Here is a 22,831-nt window from a genome sequence, read left to right on the forward strand (position 1 = left end):
ATATGTGTGTTCATATTCTTTATTTTAAACTTCATGTTTGTTTGAAATCTCAAATAAGAGTTTTACACAGATATACTTTGTATTTTTCTTTTTTAATAAATTTATTTTATTTATTTATTTTTGGCTGCGTTGGGTCTTTGTTGCGGTGCAGGGGCTTCTCATTGTGGTGGCTTCTCTTGTTGCGGAGCATGGGCTCCAAGCGCACGGGCTTCAGTAGTTGTGGCTTGTGGGCTGTAGAGTGCAGGCTCAGTAGTTGTGGTGCACAGGTTCAGTGGCTCCGCGGTATGTGGGATCTTCCTGGACCAGGGCTCAAACCTGCGTCCCCTGCAGTGGCACGCGGATTCTTAACCATTGTGCCACCAGGGAAGCCCTATACTATTTTTTTCTTTTTTTTGGCGGTACGCGGGCCTCTGACTGTTGTGGCCTCTCCTGTTGCGGAGCACAGGCTACGGATGTGCAGGCTCAGTGGCCATGGCTCACGGGCCCAGCCGCTCCGCGGCATGTGGGATCTTCCTGGACCGGGGCACGAACCCGTGTCCCCTGCATCGGCAGGCGGACCCTCAACCACTGTGCCACCAGGGAAGCCCCCATACTTTGTATTTTTAAAGGAAGAAAATATGTATGTATCTATATCTGTCTATATACAATATATATACACATATATCTGTTTATATACATATTTTATTGGATTCATTGATTGTCAAAATGAACTCATTTATTTAGGTTATTGACTAAATATGCCTAAGATTTAACATATTCATAAAACTAAGTTCGATTCATACAGCACATATTAGCTCTAGTTTACCTATATTTGTCTACAAAAGACTGGCTCAAATCTACGTTTCATGTCCAGTGAAAAGCCCAGGGTCCTCCCACATACTTTTTAAGATTCCAAATGCACATTCTTCTGGTCACCCTGTCTTTATTCTTCTTCTACATGCACTGGAATTTTATTTTCAGCTTGCTATGTTTCATGGATTGTTTCTCTCAAATTTGACCTGTACCCAAACGGGACACTCAGCCTTTTCCTTATCTATACCAACTCCCTCTCTGGCCTCCCTCCCATAATAAATCACAACAAAATATCACTAACCATCACCAATAGAGATCACCAATAGCTGTATTATTTAAACTAGAGAAAAGGTGTCAACAACACAATGCCTATCAACTAGTGAATGGATAAATAAATGTAGAATAGCCATGCAATGGAATATTATTCAGCAACATAAAAGAATGAAGTAAGGATGCAGCTATAACATGGTTGGACCTGGAAAACATTGTTCTAAATGAAGGAAACCACTCAGAAAAGACCACATATTGTATGATTCCATGTGTATGAAATCTGTAGAGACAGAAAATCGATTAGCGAGTGCCCACTGTAGGTGGTTGTTATAGGTTGGGAGAATAAGGGTGATAACTAAAGGGTATGGCTGTTTTTTTGAGGTGATAATACTATTCTAAAATTGATTAATAGTTTTACAAATATGAATATACTGAAAAACCATTGAATTAATTTTTATTAAAATGTAATTGACTTACAATATTATATTCGTTTCAGGTGTACAACATAGTGCTTCAGTATTTCTGTACATTATAAAATGAGCACCTCAGTAAGTCTAGTTACCATATGTCACTGTACAAAGTTATTACAATACTGTCGAGTCTATTCCCTATAAGGTTCCTTACATCCTGTGCCTTATTTACTTTGTAACCAGAGGTTTGTACCTCATTTCATGTTCTCCACTCATCCCCCAACACCCCCTCCCCTCTGGCAACCCCCAGCTTATTCTCTATATCTATAAGCCTATTTCTGATGTTTGTTCATTTGTTCTGTTTTTTTAGATTCCACGTATAAATGTAATCATACAGTATTTGTCTTTCTCCATCTGACTTATTTCACTGAGCATAATAACCCTCCAGGTCCATCCATGTTGCTGCAAATGGCATTATTTCATTCTCTTTAATGGCTGAGTAATATTCCATTGTACATATGGACCACATCTTCTTTATCCATTCATCTGTCAGTGGACACTTAGGTTGCTTCCATGTCTTGGCTATTGTAAATACTGCTGCAGTGAACATAGGGTGGCATAGATCTATTCAAATTTGTGTTTTTGTTTTCTTTGGATAAATACCCAGGAGTGGAACTGCTGGATCATACAGTAGTTCTATTTTTAGTTTTTTGAGAAACCTCCATACTGTTTTCCACAGTGGCTGCACCACTTTACATTCCCACCAACAGGACCCAAGGGTTCCCTTTTCTCCACATGCTCTACCAGTACTTGTTTTTTATTGTCTTTTTGATAACAGCCATCCTGACAGGGGTGAGGTGACATCTCATTGTGGTTTTGATTTACGATTCCCTCATGATTATTGATGCTGAGCAACTTTTCACGTGCCTGTTGACATCTGTATGTCTTCTTTGGAAAATGTCTGTTCAGGTCTTCTGCCCAACTTTTAATTGGGTTGTTTGTTTTTTGATGCTGAGTTGAATGAGGACCCCTGGGCTGGGGAGCCCCATGAGGGGCTCAGATCCCTTGCTCCTTGGGGAGAACCTCTGCAATTTTGATTATCTTCCCGTTTGCAGGTTGCCAACACAGGGGTATGGGTCTTGACTATACTGCAGATTTTAAAATTTAAAAGAATGTATCGTATAGTAAACCAAATCTTAACCAAATTTTAAACTTGAAAAGAATAAATCATATAGTATGTGAGTTACATTGCAGTAAAACTGATATTAAAAAAAATAAATAAAACCACAGCAACAAATTACACAGTTTTGTGTTGGCAGCCACCAAGATAGAGGTTTTCCTCTGGAGATACAGTAGTTCAGATGTCAGGCACAAACAGTGTAAACATGAAAATACATCTCATTTCCTACCATGATGCACTCAGGCAGCCCCACATACAGCTGTAGACTTTTCTTGGAGAATCCCAAGACTCTAATGTCGACTGACACCCTTTTGGGTTTCAGCATTTTTTTCTACCTACCTGCATCCATCCAGGAAAAGCGGAAGTATAATTTATAATTCTTCACTGATACAAATATTGCAGCAACACACCCTACCTTCATTTCTCCACCTGGAATGCTTAGAAGGCAGTAGCAACTACAGAGAGTTTTGGTGGTAAAGTTTCCGTTTTGATCACACATAGTCTGATCACAGGGGTTTGTGCATTTCAGCTTCTGAACAGAATGGATGAGACTAAACTACAAATCTCTATTGACTCTGTTACTTGAGTGGAAGCAAAAGTACCTCTTAATAGAGGAAGAACGTGAACAAAATTTACAGCTGAATGCTCTGTAAATTCCCTGATCAAATGGTGTTTGATGAGATTAGAACCTCCATTGTACAGAAACTTATTTTAATGTTTTCTGTGCAATCTCTTTCTTTTTTTTTTAGCTCTAGACCCAACTAAAGACCCGTGCTTAAGGCTGAAATGTAGTCGCCATGAAGTGTGCATTATTCAAGGTTCTCAGACCGCAGTCTGCGTTGGTCAGCGGAGGCTCACGCACAGGTAACCTCGTAAACTCAGTCCCACTGAGTGAATGGTTTTGTACCAGGAGTTACTGCAGAGTATAAATGTTTGGCAACGTGTGCTAAGCTTTTATCCAGAGTTTATTGAAACGGTTGCAAAACCTTGGCTAATACAATCATGATTCACTTGGGTTAAACATTGTTATTAGTCAGAATTACTCTAGATTATAGAATTCAGGCATATACTGTTAGAGAAAGAGGGTTTTGTGAAGATTGCGTTAGAGGGCTGTATCTGCATACTTGTACTTTTTTCAAGTTTAAGGAAAGTGCAGTTTGGGTATCTTCTAAGTGTTTCTGCATATGCCAACCCAAAAGTCCTATATGCCTCAGTGGAGAGTTAGGAGGAAAGTTAATAGGAAAAAAAGTGAATGATTGATGTTTATTAAAAAAAAGATGAAGAGTCACAAATAGAGGTCTGGGTCTTCAAGGAAGCACTGGTACTGCTGAAGCCCTGGGGTCTGTTCCCTGAAGGCTGACACAAAATCCCAAGAGGAGAAGAGAGTGTTTAAATATCTTATGTGAAGCTCAGCACTGCTTCTGTAGGGTAGGTTGCATGTGGAGAAATGCTAGTAATTTAGAAACAGGATGTGGAGTTTGGTGCTGAGTCAGGATGGGAACACGGCACAGCCCACAAGGTGCAATCACTGGGTAGCTGACTGAGGCGTCAGGGGTGCCCACTCCCTCTGTTACTCTAAACGGAGTTCTCTGTACGAGAACACTCTCTTCTGTGACAGTGGCTGGGATTCATGTTTTGTTTTTACATCACATGAGCAAGAGAAGTTCGCTGTTTCAGGGGTGTGCAGAGACAAATTGGTTTTTGGCTTTAGTGGACTGACGTCTAAATTGTGTTAGTCAAACACACCAGCCGACCGAGAATAAGAACATCAGAGGGTGATAACGTAAGTAGCAGTTCTAGGAAGCAGCCAGCATTTAGGTTTCTTTGATGTTCCTCATTTACAGGAAAGCACTTACACATTCAGCCCCTTGTTCCGTGCTGAGTAGATTAGCGGGGGTCTTCGTTCCCTTTTCCCAGGCGGTGATGGCTGAACCCAAATACAGGGGCAGGTCAGTGTAGCCGAGATAGAGTTTTGGGAATGAGTTCACTTGGGACAAAGAATTGTGTCGTATCAGTAACTTCCTCGTGGAAGTAATAGAGGGCTGGGGAGAGAGAAGCACAGCAAGGGGCCGGGAAGTGTAGCAGCCTCCCAGGTAAGAGCGTTTCCTGAAGTCAGCGCACTCCGGGCGCAGGGGAGTTACAGGGGGTGAAGCGTTTATCAGGTATTTACCCCCAGGCAATCATGACCTCTCTGTCAGTTTTATAGGAGGACAGCAAAACTTTGGGCCAGAAGTTTATTTTTCTCCGTATTTCATTAGAATTCCAAACAGTTTCTGAATTTCTTGGAATTCCTATTAATTAGTCATCAAACATTTAAAATATTAGCATGTAAACATACATGTAGGGGTGTGGGAGAGGCAATTTCTACTTGAGAAGTCAGGAGGAGGATGGTGTGGAAATGAATCCCTAGGTTGCAGAGAGTTCATCGCTTCATTTCATGGAAAAGCAAAACTGTTTCATCGCACATTTCCGAGACCCTGGGAGGTTTCCGTGCACCCACATTTAACACCTTGGGAAAGGCTCTTCTGCTCTCTCACCCCAGCTCCCTGAACCCCAGGAGGAGAGCAAGTGAAGGCTTCCCAGTTAATAGCGTGTCTGGGGCAGAGATGGTCTCCTGAGGACCGCTGACCAATGAGCTGGGAGATGCTGAAGTAACTGATGTCACAGAGCCAGGGAGCTTCAGAGCATCCACTCCTGTTTATTGACACCAGTGTCAGTGCTTTTTACCAATGTGCATCTCACTGCTTCTCTGACTTACTGTAAACAGACCTAACTACAGACAAAAAGAAACTTCCTTAACCTGGTAAAGACTCTCAGAGGCCAAGAGCTGAATTGGAGTGTAAGCAGGTGAAGCGTCCTGAATCAGGACCACGGCCAGCTCTGCCTGGGCCACGTGAGGGCTGAGCTTTGAGGAGGTGGGCATCGGGGCGTTTTTGTAAGTAGTGTTTAGTCCAGTTCTGTTTCTGATAGAGACTTAAAAAATTGCACTCAGTACACACTATATTCAATAAATAAAAAACGAGTTTCCGAAGAAATAAACTTAATATTTGACGTGCTTTGAGGATGTCAGCACATAGGGAATGTTTATACAGCACTTAGGGAAGGAGGGGTGCCGTGCAGTGTGATTAGTGACGTAAATAATCGACTAATATAAGTAATGTAGAGCTTACGTCGGGGGATTGTGTGTGTTTTGGGGGGTGAGGCATGGAAACAGAGAAAAGGGGCTTAATTAATCAATTTCGGCTATTTACATTGCTTAGGTTAGAAATTCCTACTGTTTTTTATTTATAGGAACAACTTATTGTTTCTTCCCTCGATCTCATGTAAGAGAAAAATGAATCCTTGCCTTACTTCAAAGAGTTCTTCCTAAGCTCCCCCCGCCCGCAACTAGATAGCACATGCTTGTCCCTGTTACCTTAGTGCCCTGGACTTCTCATCCTGTGACACCCACCATGCTGGTGATGAATCATCTAACACCATCTCCTCAATTGACTGGATATTTCCTGAAAGTGGGTTTGTGTCTTATTCACCACTTTATACTCAGAACCTGGCATACTTACTGACTCGTGTATATTTTTGTTGAAGAGTGTATTAAAATACCTGTTATTTATAGAACATTTAGAGGAAAAAATGAGTAGTTTGATCAGTTGGATTGGTTAGTCTAGATAACCTCAGTCTAAAAGTTGTTTTCTGTGCTTATTTGTTGAAGGTGGTCTGGGAAGGGTGTAGAAGTCAGTCAACAAATGTTTTAAAGTAAATGTATTGAATGATTGAAACAAATAAGTTATTGCCAGTAAAAAAGGGTGAGGAAGATACGAAATTGTGAGAGAGAGATTAATCCATAACTGTTTGAAGAAACTGGTAGGTACTCGCCTTAGATTTGCAAATACCTCAGATAATTGGTAAATATTTCCTTCCTTAGTGCTTTAAATAACATTAATAGTCTCCTGACCAGAGAAACAGCCTGCTTCCAAAGCTCACTCTGTGCTTCACGCTGGCTTTGCAGACGTAGAGCGTCGTGTGAACTTCCAAATTTGTCATGTTTAACGTCATGTGTTTGGATGTTTGTCTCCTGATGGCTTTTTCTGTGAAGAATTGGTCTCAGACCAGCATGAAGCCTGTGTTCTTGTGCTGCTTTCTGTTACTCTTTTCATGTCCATCACTGTGAAACCAAATAGTTTTATAAACAGTGAGAAAGAACATGGACTGCAACACGCTTTCCACGATGGCACCGTAGCCAGTGTGTAGGGGGTTTGACATGAAGTGTGTGCTGGCTTCCCAGGTATGGCTCTGATCGCGTTTCACATTGTTACTCTGGGGGAAAGCTCCCAGTGTGCTGGTAGCTAAGGGTTTTGTTCCATAGTGTTTGTGTGTTGTGAACAGGGGTCCAGGGTTTGCATATTGTGAGCAGAGCCCAGGGCTTTTGCTCCTTTGCTTTACAGGTGCCGGTAATTAGCACTATTTCTAGATCAGTGTTTTGGGCTTCAATCGATGCTGCTGGTATTTAAAGAAAAAAAAATGTTTTGGCAAAATAAGCAAGGAGCAAGGTTGAAGAAGTTGTTATAGGACAGAACCCACCCTGTTAATTTCTGCTTCATTTACACCAAAGGGTGAAAATAAAATCAATAAGGAAATGCTTTTGGCCTCCTAAGAAGGCATTAAATCAAAGAATGGTGAAGCTAGTTTAAAATGCTCCTTATCAAAAATTGATATCAAAAGAGAGTGAATCCTAAAGCTCCTCTATTTTAACTATATACTTTTGGAATTCATAGTTTTAATGACCTTATTTAAAAGAAGATCGAATTTCTTTGGGTAATTATTAAATGCATGGCTATGGTATTTATATTTCCATTGCTATACTATTGAGATATTTATGATGGGAGGATTCAATCTCAAGGCGTAAGTTTAGCAGAGTCCCCAAAATATTTAAACTGAATTGAACTTACCGTAACTATTTTGAAGTAATGACCCTGTGTAGTATGTGAAGGCATTGATATTGTTCTTAGGGAGAGTGAAATCCAACATTTATTTCAAACTTAACGTGTGCAGAGCTCTTCAGTAAGTGCCTTAAATTGATTTAGTTTTTACAACAACCCTAGTGCTTTATACCAAAGATTATTGCGCCCATTATACAGAAACAAAAGCTGAAGCTCAGAGATTCTGGGTATTCTGCCTGAGATTACGTGTATAAACAGAGAGAGAGAGAGAGAAATAGGGCAGATTTAAGATTTGAAATCAAGTCTACCTTTTTTATATAAGCATTCCTTTTTTATAATAAATGGACTTTAATTGTGTTTTTGGACAGATGTTTATGTAACTCATGGAGTATCTCCCTGAATCTCTTTGGTTAGAATATAGACCATTTGCAACACCGTTTTTTTAATAGACTTTATTTTTCAGAGCAGTTTTCGGTTTACAGCAAAATTGGACAGAAGTTAGAGAATTTCCCACGTGACCCCTGCCCCACATGTGCACAGCTTCCCCACTGTCACCACCCCCATCAGATGGGACATTCGTTACAATTGTAAACCTACACTGACACGTCAGGGTCCCCCAAAGTCCACAGCTCATATTACTTTTTAATATTAATTGCATTTAAGAAACAGGTCATAATATTTTGAATACTAGAGTGAATTAGTGTGATGTTGTTTGATTCCTCTTTTTAAGACACAGATAATAGCTAAACTTCATAGTGTTTCATTTATGTCTGGAATTTTTCTAAAGATATACATATTATATATAATATATATTTGTGTGTATATGTATATATATAGTTGCATACAGACACATGTATGCATAACTAATTTAATCTCACAACAGTGATGTGAGGTGAAGTGGGTTACAGTTATTACCTCATTTTATCCATGGAAAAAGCTGAGACCCAGAATTTATAGAATTTGCTCAAGTGATAGATTTGGACATTGAACCTGGCCATTGAAGTTCCAGAATTTACTCTCTTAATTATTATGCTGTCTTTTGAAACATACTATTTAATATTGATAAAGCATTTATATAAATGAGGCATTCTTCTAAGCATTATGGAGATAACTCATTTTATCTTAAAACAATCCTACATTCCTTTATAAAAATCTCTGGCTAACGACTGCCTGATACATAGTTTCTCAGCATATTTTAATGCACGTCCTTTCTTGCTGAAAATGTAGTTCTTTGGTTCTCCTTTTATTCTGATATCAGCCTCAAGAGCCACTTGGGAATTGCTTAGAAAAAGAAAATTGAATTCGTTAGACTGTCTGTTTACATCAGTCCACATGATTCGGTCAAGTTTTACTTTAGATGTTCCCCATCACACAAACAGAAAGCACATTTCTCAAATATAGAGCTAAGTAACGTTGACAGTACTTTTTAAGTGCACAGCACTCATATCATTACTGTGATATTATTTCCTCCTGTTGAAAGTCTGATATCCTCAGGTAGCCCCTTCTGACTTGACTGGGCAGCTTTCCAGCCCTTGGGGCAGGGGGCAGCCCTGTCAGGCAGGAAACTCTCTGTAGGGATGTTTCCGGACACACGCCTGAGCCAGACTGCCTGCCTTCACGGTCTCGCCTCCTCTACTTGGCTCTGTGACCTTGGGCAGGTCACTTAACCTCTCTGTGTTTCAGTCTCTTCCTCTGTCAAGAAGGAATGAGAAAAATTGTACTTTCTGATGATGTTTGAAGGATTAATGAGTTAATATACAGAAACAATTAGAACAGTACCTGATCTAAAGTGGGCGGGCATAATATAAGGGTGAGCTGCTGCTACTTTTTCCTAAACATGTTGTGTATTTTGTAATCATAGACTTCCATTATGTCTGAGTTTTTCCCTAGTTAAATGTTCTGCCCATCTCTCCCCTTGTTTTTCTGGCATATTCTCCACTCTGCAGAAGCTTTTAGCGTTAATGCTTAATGGTGTGTAATTTGAAACCAGACTGGCTGGCTTTGAGGTCTGATAGAGGATGACTCTGAACACATTAAACTCCCCAAGACTGTTTTCCTGTTTGTGAGACAGACATGATGATTATGCGATCTATGTTTTTGTGAGAATTAAAGACATCATTTGTGTACAGCTCTTTTCACAGTGTAAGCACTCGGTAAACATTACCGATTGAGAAATCTTGATTCGGCTTTCTCCCACATGCCTCCCAGCCCAAGGAAGAATCAAACTCTCCTTTATGACTGGGTCCATAGCACATTAGAAACACTTGTAATCTCCCTGCATTAGCGTTGTTTGTGTTTGTATTTAGTAGGTAAAGGTTGAGTTGCTGTTGTATGTGAGAACATTGGCTGGCTTCCGTCGTGAGGGTGGGAGATGAAGATTCCTTCCTACTTCGTGTAAAAGGACGTGCGTGATGTCGCTGTGGAGGATGGTGAGGATGAGGACGAGGTAGGATATGTGAGGGCGGCTGCTTAGAGGGCAGAGCCAGACGTCAGCGCTCCCGAGAGCTGTTAGGCGCTGTGACTTGGACAGCTTTGCTGCCTTCAATGATTTTTCTGGTTCATGTCGTTTACTGCTGCCTGTTTCCCTGGACCTCCTGGACTGCTTGTCAGAGTCACCTGTGATGGCCTTGGGCATGTCCTCTGTGTCCTTTCCGAGGGCTGGAAGCCCAGTGGGCAGCTCCGGGCATGGGGAACGGAAGGAGTTCGTTCATGCACAAGCCCTTTTCCCTGCCATCCGTTCTGGCTCCCTAACAGTCTCTTATACAAGGAAAAGAGTAAGAATTGGGGAAAAGTGCAATGAAGGAAGATTCAAATATTGCTCGATGAAGTACAGTTTGCAGAATAGACCAGAGAATAGCGAGGCCCTTGGAGAGAGGAAAAACTGGGTAATTGATGAAGAAGGTAAGTTTTAGGGATGTACTTTAGGTGGATCTTAGGATCTCCTAAACCCATGTCCTTTAGTGATGGGGATTAAGAGTCTCAGATTCAAAGTCCAATTATATTAATTAGATTTCTGAATTATAGGAAGAGAGAGAATTAATTACACAGGCTAAATAGCTGCTTTTTACATTAAACAAATATCCCATCCTTTTGTCTATAAGGAGGTTAAAACTATTATTTTTATTTTTATAGATAGAAATCTATTTCTATATTGTCATAATTTACTATTTTGAAGGAACTGGAAAAAAACCCATGACTATTTATTAGTTAAATGTAAAAAAGTAGAAAAATACTATACAAAAATGGTATAATTGACACCAACTTTAACATTTTCCTTGAACTCTTATGAAAACAACATGTGGGAAGGGAACCCCTTTAAAAGATAGAAAAGGGGGTACACAGTGCCCGCTCCCTCCCAAGAACCCTCAGTCCACTCCTGCTCTTCCAGAAACTTCCTACACACACAAATCCATACAAACACAATTATCTCCTAATGGGAGTGTTTTATGCATGTTGTTGTGCTTTGTTTTCCTAATTTAATATGTTTTTCACATTTGCAACTCAGCATATGCATCTTACTCCTTTGAATGGCCATAAAAATCCTTGACATGTATGCACCACAGTTTATTTACCCAATATCTCACTGATGGACATTAGGGTTAGTCCTAGCTGTTCCTCTTATACTTACTTACCGCACTCTGTGGCGTGCATCTTTGTGTCCACGTGTGCATATTTTGACCGTAAATTCCTAACAATTGAGTTGCTAAGTCAAAGGGAAAGTATATTTAAATCTTGACAGATGTTGCCAAACGCCCCACAAAGAAATTGTATCGGTTTCTCTACTTCAAGCCGTATATGCTGGTGCCTGTTCATCACACTCTTGCCAGTACAAAATACTGTTTAAATATTAGTAATTTAGAAGTTTCAATTGTTCTGATTTATTCTTGACTTTTAATTGGTTTATATAAAATCACATGATCCTATCAATAAATGCAAAAAAAGCATTTGACAAAATCCAACACCCATTCATAATAAAAACCTTCAGTAAATTAGTATTAGAGGTGAACTTTCTCTGCTTGATAAAAAATATCTACAAAAAACCGACAGCTAGCATCATATTCAATGGTGAGAAACTTGAAGTTTGCCCACTAAGATCAGTTACAAAGCAAGGCTCTCCCCTCTCACCAATCATTTTCAACATCATATGGTAAGTTCTAGTTAATTTGAAAATAACAAAAAGGAAATAAGTGTATACATATTGGTAAGGAAGAAATCAAACTGTCTTTGCAGATGAAATGGTCATCTGATATAGAAAATATGAAAGAATTGACAAAAAAACCCTGCTAGAACTAATAAGCAATCACAGCAAGATTGAAGGATACATGGTTGACGTACAAAGGTCATTTCATCGCTATATTCCAGAAATGTACAAGTGGAATTTGACATTAAAAAAAACAATAACATTTTAACAATTTGGTTAAAGTTCTTCCATGGATTAGAGAAGTGATGTTGTTGATGTGTCCATACACCCAAAGCCATCTATAGATTCAGTGCAATCCCTATTAAATTCCAGTGGTGTTCTTCACAGAAATAGAAAAAGCAATTCTATAATTTGTATGAAACCAGAAAAGACACCAAATAGTCAAAGCAATTTTGAGAAAAAGGACATAGCCAGAGACATCATGCTTCCTAATTTCAAACTGTACTACAAAGCTATAATAATTAAAACAGCATGGTACTGACATAAACATGGACATATAGACCAATGGAACAGAACAGAGAGCCCAGTAATGAACCCCTGCATACACAGTCAACTAATATTTGACAAAGGAGTCAAAAACATTCAATGGGGAAAGGACAGTTTCTTCAATAAATGGTTCTGGGGAAACTGGATAACCACATACAGAAAATGATACCGGACCACTTACAAAAATTAACTCAAACTGTATTAATTAAACATCGATCAGATACTGTAGAACTCCAAGAAGAAAACAAGGAAGAAAGTTCCTTGAATTGGTCTCGGCAGTGCTATTTTGCGTATGACACAAAAGGCAAAAGCAATGAAAGCAAAAATGGGACTACACTAAGCTAAGAAGCTTCTGCACAGGAAAAGAAACCATCAACTAAATGAAAAGGCAGCCTACAGAATGGGAGACATATTTGCAAACCACATATCAGATAAGGGGTTGTTATCTAAAATATATAAAGAACTCATACAAGTCAATAACAAAAAACAAACAATCTGATTTAAGGATAGGCAGTGGACCTGTCTAGGTGTTTTTTCAAAGAAGACAGACAGATGGCCAGTAGACACATAAGATGCTCAGCATCACTAAGCATCAGGGCAATGCCAATCAAAACCGTAATGAGATAGCAACTGATACCCGTCAGAATATCTATTATCAAAGAGACAACAAATAACAAGTGTTGGTGACGATGTGGAGAAAAGGGAACCCTCGTACACTGTTGGTGGGAATGTAAACTGGTCCAGCCACTGTGGAAAACAATATGGAGGTTCCTCAAAAAATTAAAAATATATCTACCATATTATCCTGCAATCCCACTCCTGGGTATATATCCAAAGGAAATGAAAACAGGAGTTTAAAGAGTTATATATATTTCCATGTTTATTGTAGCATTATTCTCAATAACCAAGATTTGGAAACAACCTAAGTGTCCATCAGTGGATGAATGGATGAAGACATTGTGGCATATATATATACACAATGAGATATTATTCAACCATAAGAAAGAAGGAAGTCCTGCCATTTGCAACAATATGAAGGGACCTTGTGGACATCATGCTTATTGAGATAAGCCAGACTGAGAAAGACAAATATTGCATGATATCACTTATATGTGGAATCTAACAAAGCTGAAATCATAGAAACAGAGCATAGAATGGTGGTTCCCAGTGGCTGGCAGTTGGGGGAACTTGGGGAGATGTTGGTCCAAGGGTACAAACTTGAAACTAGAAGATGAATGAGTCTTGGAAACTGAATGTACCACTTAGTGATTACTGTCAACAGTACTGTGTTATGTACTTCAAAAGTGCTGAAAGACTAGACCTTAAAAGTTTTTGCCACAAACAAGAAATGATAGTTTCCTGACGTATAGAGGTATGAAAGTTTCAGTGCCAATCGTGTTGCAGTATATAAAATGTATCAAATCAACTCATTGTATACCTTCAACTTACACAGTATTATCTGTAAGTTATATCTCAATATAAACAAAACCGTACCATTAACGTTGGTGTCCCCAAAATGAAATACTTAAGGAATAACCTAACAAAATGAGTATAATATGTATATGAGGAAATCTACAAAAGTGTTGAAAGAAATCAAAGAAGAACAAAATAAATAGATATTCCACGTTCAGTGTAAGAAGACTTGATATTGTCAAGATGTCAGTTTTTCCCAACTTGATCTACAGATTCAATTCAATTCCAGTCAAAATCCCAGCAAGTTATTTTGTGGATACGACAAACCGATTCTAAGTTTATGTGGAGAAGCAAAAGACCCAGAATAGCCAACAGGATATTGAAGGAGAAGGACAAAGTAGGAGGCCTGACAGTACCTGATGTCAAGACTTAGAATAAAGCTGCGGTTATCAAGACAGGGTGGTATCAGGGAAAGAATAGACAAACAGATCAGTGGAACAGAATAGAGAGCCCTGTAGTGGACCCACATAAAGGTGGTCAGCTAATCTTTGACAAAGGAGCAAAGATGGTCTTTTCAACAAATGGTGCTGGAACAAGTGGACATCTGCATGCAAAAAATGAATGTAGACACGGACCTTATATCTTTCACAAAAATAAACTCATAATGGACCACAGATCTAGTGGAAAACACAAAACTATTACATTCCTATAAGATGACAAAGGAGAAACCTCGACGACCTTAGGTACGGCACTGCCTTTTGATATATAACATCAAAGACACAATCTATGAAAGAAAGAAAGGATAAGGTGGACTGCATGACAAGTAAAAACTTCTGCAAAAGGCAATGTCAAGAGAATGAGAAGACAAGGCACAGACTGAAAAAAAATACTTGGAAAAGACACATCCGATAAAGGACTGTTATCCAAAATATGCAAAGAACTCTTAAAACTCAATAATAACAAAACAAATAACCTGAACTTAAAAATGTACCATAGACTTTAACAGATACCTCAGCAAAGAAGATGTATAGATGACAATAAGCAGAAGCAAAGATGCTCCACATCCTACGCCATCAGGGAAATGCAAATTAAAACAACAACGAGATTCCACTCTACACCCCTTAGAATGGCGTAAATTCACAGCACTGACAGCATTGAAGCCTGGGGAGGATGTGGAGCAACAGAAACCTCCCACCCCTGCTGGTGGGAATGCAGATTGGTGCAGCCACTTTGAAACACGGTTTGGCAGTTTCTTACATAAATAAATAGATCCTAACCATGTGTTTCAACAATCACACTCCTTGGTATTTACCCAGTTGAGTTGAAAATGTATGTCCACAAAAATACCTGCACACAGGCATGTTTATAGCAGCTCTTTTCACAATTGCAGAAACATGGAAGCAACCCAGATGTCCTTCGGCAGGTGATGGGTAAATAACGCGGGGAGCATCCAGGCTGTGGACTGTTATTCAGCACTAAAAAGAAATGAGCTATCAAGCCCTGAAAAGATAATGAAGGAATCTGAAATGGATATTATTAAGCCGATATTTAGAAGTCGGTCTAAAAAGATGGCATTCTGTGTGATTCCAGCTATATGACGTTCTGGAAAGGGCAAAAACTGTGGAAACAGTATAAAGATCAGTGGTTGCCACGGGTTTGGGGAGAAGGAGGAAGGGATGAACAGGTGGGGCACAGAGGGCTTTTAGGGCCGTGAAACTACTGTGTATGACGCTATCATGGTGGATACAGGTTATTATTCATGTGTCCACACCCACCAAGTGTACAACACCAAGAGCGAACCCTGATGTTAACCGTGGACTTTGTGTACTGAAATAGGTTCCTCACCTGTAACAAACGGACCACTAGGTGGGGATGTTGATAATGGAGAGGCTGTGCTTGGGGGGAGGTGGGGAGGGTCTACGGAAAGTCTCTGCACCGTCTCAGTTTTTCTGTGGACTTTAAACTGCTCTAAGAAAATAAAGGTTTTTTTTTTTTTTTAATCTCTTTTCAGTTTCAAGAAGAAATGTGTGTGTGTGTGTTTAAAAATGGATGGATTGGTGGTTTAATATCAGTCATTCCCTTCCAAATTGTAACATGGTGAAGCATGATACAAGCATAGTAGTGAATTAAAGAAATTTGACCGAACCAATAACATTTTTTCGGACCTGCAGCTTTTTTTTTTTTTTCAAACAAGACGATAGTTTTATTACAAGATAAGAAGGTTTAATAAAAAAGGTTTAGTAAAAAGGTCCCAACACTAGAAAGTATGTGTTAAGATATTTAAACAGTAACAAAATGTGTATAATTTACTCATTCTCTATTAATTAGACCTATTATTATTATTATTATTATTATTATTTTGTGGTACGCGGGCCTCTCACTGTTGTGGCGCACAGGCTCCAGACACGCAGGCTCAGCGGCCATGGCTCACGGACCCAGCCGCTCCGCGGCATGTGGGATCTTCCCGGACCGGGGCACGAACCTGTGTCCCCTGAATTGGCAGGCGGACTCTCAACCACTGCGCCACCAGGGAAGCCCAGACCTATTATTTTTAAAGCAGTTGGTGTTTGATGGACAGGTGCTCTCTGATGAACCTAATTACTGTTTTACATGTTTCCAGTTTTGGTAATTTCCTCATCAAATGAATATTTCTTATTCTAAATAGTTCCTTCTTTAAATAATTTTATTTCTTAGCGTTTTAGAGAATTTAATATGATGATTCTTAATACTGTGATTTCCAGTTCAGCTATGAATTCATTTAATTTTAATTATGATATTTCAAATCTTACACCTGAACTTTCTAGTACCAAGATTTCATTAAAAAATTCAACATTTTGGGTAAATTACAGCTGAACCTCTTGTTAGCCAAGTGTTGGCAGAGAGACTGTAGTATTTCTGGGTGAGGCTGGAGCATATTAATTCTTAAACTTTTGCAGAAAGCCTTTTTTCTTGTAGCTGACTCATGTAGATAATTAGGGAATGTAGAGTCATGTGCTACTGTATTCAGTGAATGGTTTGTGTTTCTTCTCCTAGATTCCTGATTTATTTTACTTAAATATTTCCTTTAGATTTCTTTAAAATACTTTGAAAACCATTTTTAATATTCGGCCTATCTGTTGTCAAAATATGCAACTCTATGCTTCCTATTTATTTTATCTATTCCCATTGTGATTTTGAATGTGTAAGTTGTCATCTGTGGGCAGAGACCATGGACCACACAGCAGAGGGGAACTTCCACGGGGTAGACAGTTGCCCGGAAGTGGCTGCCCTGCCAGGTACACAGTTTTCAGCAGCATTTCACCCTGGTCCTCTTTGTGAGGTCACGTGAGGAGCTTCTGTGAGTGGACCCAGCTAGAAGTAAGGTTTGTCACGTTAGAGACGATTCAGGAGTGGGCGTGACCGCTTCCTCTCTCATTCCTGCCCAGGGGCTAAAGGCAGTCATTCTAAGGCCTGGGGTGTGGTAGACCCACAGGGAATAAGGAACGTGGTACCAGAATCGCCATGTGAAAGGTCATCCAAGTCTCATCAGCACATTTTATGACAGAAAAATAAACTTATATTAAGTCGCTGACATCTTAAGCTGTGCGGTTGTAGCTAGCATTATCCCAAGTGTATTTGAAATGTACTCTCAAGAAAATTTGAGGATGACATGCATGGTGGAAAATCATAGACGTATGTAGTGGAGTCATGGTCGTGACCAAGTTTTACGTTGGTTACAAACACAGGATTACAGACAGCTGTCGGAGTGCTGGTCCACTAGGCGCCTCCCCTGAGCATGATGTGGCATCTTGTGCCCCAGGGACCAGCAACCTCCCAGAGTGCACATACCCGAATGTGGCGCGTATTTCATTCCCGCTGGAGGCACTTTGCGTACTTCTCACAGATGAAATTGTAGCATGTGAGACACAGGGACCACTGCTTGGAGTTTCCAGATGATTATAGAACCGTGGCCTTTGTTCCCCGAACCAGATATGTCCTATTATTTCTCTCCTGGAAGGTGAGAGCCCCTTTCACGGCTGCTGTAGTCTCCCCGCTGCGGTGTCACAGTGATCGGGAATCCAGAGCCTGCTTTTTTGATGACACACGTCACATCACAGGATTCACGCACGACTCCGGTATCCACGTGCTTTAAACTTACCAGTGGGGAAGGCAGCTTGGAAGCATCAGAGCCTGGTCCTGGGGAGGCCCGCATCCCCACACCGCTCACCGAGGCTGGGCTGGCGGGTCCCGGGAGGCCACCAGTAACACGTGCTCCTCCTGCCGGGCTGCCTGCGTTACCACTGGGAGCCCCGTGGAAGTCACCTGGAAGGAAGGGTTGGGGCTGCCTATGAGCAGGAGGACCTGTGGGAAATCAGAGGAAAATCTTGAGCAAGTGAACGTGGTGAAAACTTGACTTGGAGGTGTTTTGCTTCCTGGCATGTTACTTTGGTTTAGCAGTCAGTGAGGATCAAAGGCAAAGATAGTTGAAGGAATTATGGGAAACCTGGAAGAATTAATTTTGAAGTGGAATCATTTTACTTGCAGATTCTCACTGTGTTTCAAAATTCCATATATTTAATGGAGTATTGTAGAAGAAAGGGGAACAGTATGGCAGACTTTCAGAGCTCAGCACTCTAACGTCAGCTGAGCCTTCATCCATTCCTTTTGCACAAATGTAGCAAACCAACATAGAAATTTTGATACTCTGGTGTTGGTGAGATTAAAAGTTTCTTTTGAGAGATGGGGTATCTCCTTTTCCCCTTTAGTTTCACAGAATAAATAACTCTCATTCCATGAATTGGTCTCTATATTTTTTTAATGTGAAAATAAAATTTGTCTACCTTTTCACCTGATTATATAATTCTAGTGTTAATCTGAATGCCAGAAAATGTGGTGCATTTTGATTATTTTATATTTACAGCCCATACTGAAACTTCAGAGCTCTTAGAATGGTTTCCATGGATTATGATCATTGTAGGTGTTTATCCAGTTATGAAATTCTAATACTGAACACAACATTAAGTCCTGAATGTTTAATGAACACAAAAAAATGAGTATAATTAGCATGTTTTCTGCAAGCAGTTTTTCTTTGTAGGGAGATGTGCAACACAGTGGAATGTGTCATCTCATTTTAATAAGACCGTTTGATGTAACTGCAGTTTCCACTGTTATCTCCGTGTCTTCAGAATAATGGGTCCAGAAGAAGGTGTTACTTGTTGCCAGTTTGCCTGGCCAAGCTGTGTAAATTATAGCAACCTGATGATCTTTGCGAGCATTTTGAAAGGAAGTTCCTGCTTTGATGCTTGTTCCAATGTTGAATTCTCATTGGGAGGAATTTCTTGGGTCCTTGGTTTCAAACAATCCAAAGCAACCCTGTGATGAAAAAGACTGCCATTGGTCCATTTCTCTCCAAGTCTCAGCAGTGATTCGAAAACCTAATAAAGAATGATGAAGTTGTCAATTAAAAGAATATTATGCCCTGGGCTTCTCTTCAAGAAGCTCAACTGTCTATTTTTTTTGGGTAGACAATCCCCAATCTGTATCTGAGTGGCTTCTAGGTAGCAATTTCCTGTTTTCTTCCAAAACAATATCATCTATCCCGCTTCAGTTTTAAGGACAAGAAGCAGATGTATCCATGCATTGAACTAAAAATTTGACCATTAAAGACAAAAATTAAAGAGTTCTTGTTAAAAGACAAAATTATTAGAAAGGACAAACATTAATTTTTGATGAAACTTTAACCAAGATACCACTGTATACATTTCATAATCTGTAGTTAATAATGTAGAAAAGATAGACTGGCTGCTAAGAAGCGAAAAGGAAAAACTCGTGAATTGTTTGTGGTCTTAGAACAGAGAAGGGTCTTTGTACTGAGGCCGTCTGTGTGCTTCGGGGCTGAGTCCTTTTACACAGGTCCTGTTCATCCAGTATCTGCTGTTGTGACCCCAGAAATCTCTCCCTCTTATGGAGCTCAGTCTGACTGTGACATCTATCCTGTTGATCCTCATATCAAGAATTTTTAAAAGGGGGTGGATAGCAACAAACAGAAACAGAACTCCTCAGTATTTTGTAATAATATCAGTGCAAAGCATTTTGCACTCACAGATGCAGTAGTGATGTTTGGCCAGTTCAGCAGGTGATTAAATGGGGCAGCTGTGGGGAGGGGTTGGGGACGGAGGGCTGCTTATGTGGGAAGCGACCTGCAGCATACAGTTCATCAAAGTATACCCTTGACGTTTTCTCACTGAGAATTCTTTTCTAGGGTTTGTAGAACGGTGCTATCGGAGGATGGCGAAAGTAGTTAATTTTATACAAAATTATTTAGTGATGTGTGTCATGTGGACAGGGAGGAAATGCTGCCTCAGGAAAATCCTCCTGACCTGCGCTGAAAAGTTCAGCGTTTCTTTGTGTTGCGGTCGATGTTTTAGATCCCGGTGACCAATCCCCCTGAGATCTTAGTGGATTCTGAAAGGTCATATAACCTTTTCTTTCATCTAGTAAATTATCAAGAGAGAGATGAATGCATTATTGGGGGAAATATGAACATGGTGATAATTTAAAAGGCATTTTAATGTGTTTGTGGTATTAGGTTTTATAAGAAGTATCATTTTCTAGGTAGAAGTGCAGCTGCTTCAGTTAGCGTGAATTATTCTTTTCATACATAATAGTCTGAAGACTGATTAGCATATAGCTGAGGGAAGATGCTATTTCTTAGGTTTTCTGTCATTTCCCTAAGAGGAACCGTCACTGCATTACAGACATCTCCGTGATGCTTGGTCTTTCTTCCTCTTGCTTTATTATATTCAGGTAAATGGGGAGATATATTTCCAACTCAGTGCATATTTGTTAAGCATCTACTATGCATAAGGCGTGAGGCTAGATGCTGTGGGATATCCAAGTTAATAGTATTTGCAACACTTGTAACTGGACAGAGGGTCAGTATCTAGAATATGTAAAACCCTTCTATGACTCAAAAAAAAATCAGTAAGAAAAAAAAACAACCCATTAGAAAAATCACAAAATACTTAATCATCTTACAGCAGAAGAATGGCCAGTAAAGGTGCAAAAACACTCAACCTCATTGGTAACCTGAGAAATTTGAATGTGGCTTTCTAGGTTTTCAAGAAGGTTCACTTTTCCAGGCAGGAGGCCAAAAAACTTACTGTTTTTTAAATTGACACTTTGCTAGCTTGATTTATAAATTTTATACATTTGGGTATATGGTCCATAGGCTTCCATGTATTCTTGGCCAGGGCTGCATATATTCAGGGCAGGCCTATAAATGTATGTTTATATAACTTAAAGAAAAGCAAGGAGATTCCAAAGACAAAGTTCAGGGCAGGGATTACCATTCTGGTGGAAAGAAGGGGGTGCCGTCAGGGACGCGCATGGGGGTCTTTAAGGAAGTACAATACCGAAAATATTCCTTTTCTTGAGCGGGGAGGCATGTATTTAATAAAACTCAATATTTCATGTAAAAAATGCACTATACTCTTGGCTTTCAAACAGGATTAATTGAATAGACACATAACCATAGAATTTCACATGGAGACAGTATACGTTTCAATCTAAATGTCTTTTAACATGTATTTGTGAAACATAAAGGAGACCTATCTTAGTTTCACCCAGCTCTGTGCTGTGCGGTGCGTCAGAGCCAAGTGGAGGGTGACGGGGCCGAAACTGGCAGGAATGGAGCTGAGAGTCCTTGCGTGGTCTCTTTCCTACGACACCATTGTCGCGTTTTATCCTGTTGAGCAGAGACTCCATTCTATATAGAAAAACATCCTCAAAGTTAATGATCGTATTATTGGAATGCAAATCTATGTATTTGTACAACTTTGTCTTGCCATTTTTACTTATTGGACAAATTACCTCAGGAAAGAACTTGGGGGAGAGGGATTAATAAATTATAAATATTGCCGCTTTATTAATAATTGGTTACTATCCTAGCTCCTAGGAATGCTTATTTGGATGCAGACATGGGCTGTCTAAATATAGGGACACCACATTCTTTTTTTTTTTTTTTTTTTTTGCGGTATGCGGGCCTCTCACTGTTGTGGCCTCTCCCGTTGCGGAGCACAGGCTCCGGACGCGCAGGCTCAGTGACCATGGCTCACGGGCCCAGCCGCTCTGCGGCATGTGGGATCTTCCCGGACCGGGGCATGAAGCCGTGTCCCCTGCATCAGCAGGCGGACTCTCAACCACTGCGCCACCAGGGAAGCCCGGGGACACCACATTCTTAAGAAAATGTCTAAAAAATAAATGTCTTGAGTTTTACATCTCACATCTCTACTAGTTTTAACTTGTCAGTCTAGTGACTCAAATGTATATTTCTTCCAGATCATGTATGGAAATGTAATCATAAGTCCAAACTCCAATTAGTAAAATTTAGAATTGACCTAAAATCATTTGCTTGGATAGTCCTAAAATAATTGTTATTTTCATCTCTAGTGGTTATTGTTTAATGTGTTCATTATTATGTGGGCTTACAATGAAAGTGTTTTGGTTATTTCCACATAAATGACAGAAGAGAGAGAACTGTAAAGTCTTGGAAAGACAGCTTTATGTTGCCAGTGCAGAGTCTGCGTTAAGGACGCACCATGCTTCCCACTGTAGTGAGCTCTAAGTTGATACGATTCAGAAAATTCTTGGAGATGGTAATGGAGGAGGACTAAACAAGATATTACTGAATTTATTTGTTTAGTTATTTAGTTATTTAGCTGGTTAGTCAGTCAGTTAGTCATTCATTTCTTTATTCAGCCATTTTATTTTCTGCAATATACCAGTACTTCTAGGCATGGCATATATATTAATGAATAAAAGAGACATACATTTTAGTCTTCTGGAGGCTAAAATCTAATATAAATTTTCTAAAGTAAAGAATAGGTATATGTAGAGACTTCCCTTGTGGTCCAGTGGTTAAGACTTTGCCTTCCAGTGCAAGGGGTGTGGGTTCGATCCCTGGTCAGGGAGCTAGGATCCCACATGCCTCGTGGCCAAAAAACCAAAACATAAAACAGAAGCAATATTGTAACAAATTCAGTAAAGACTTTAAAAATTATCCATATCCAAAAAAAACTTAAAAATAAAAAAGAATAGGTATATAAATACAGAATGAGGTCACTGCTGCGATCAAGATGGAATTGGCATGATGTCCTAACGC

At 39.8% G+C, this 22,831-nt stretch overlaps 1 protein-coding gene across 4 annotated transcripts in view; it reads left to right on the forward strand.

Annotated features, from left to right (window-relative positions):
* The window catches only part of SPOCK3 (SPARC (osteonectin), cwcv and kazal like domains proteoglycan 3), a gene marked incomplete at both ends in the record, with an annotated part of 386,995 nt that overhangs the window by 168,175 nt on the left and 195,989 nt on the right, over window positions 1-22,831 (forward strand). For 3 of the 4 annotated variants that reach the window (XM_081237230.1, XM_081237231.1, XM_081237233.1), the window contains one exon: window positions 3,402-3,516. The exons of the other annotated variant lie outside the window; for it this stretch is intronic. In XM_081237230.1, coding sequence (XP_081093356.1) covers window positions 3,402-3,516 — 115 coding nt within the window. The remainder of the gene's footprint in view (window positions 1-3,401; window positions 3,517-22,831) is intronic. 4 annotated transcript variants of the gene reach the window in all.

The sequence above is a fragment of the Mesoplodon bidens genome (assembly GCF_964165515.1).
Source record: "Mesoplodon bidens genome assembly, chromosome: 6".
NCBI classification, from domain to species: domain Eukaryota; kingdom Metazoa; phylum Chordata; class Mammalia; order Artiodactyla; family Ziphiidae; genus Mesoplodon; species Mesoplodon bidens.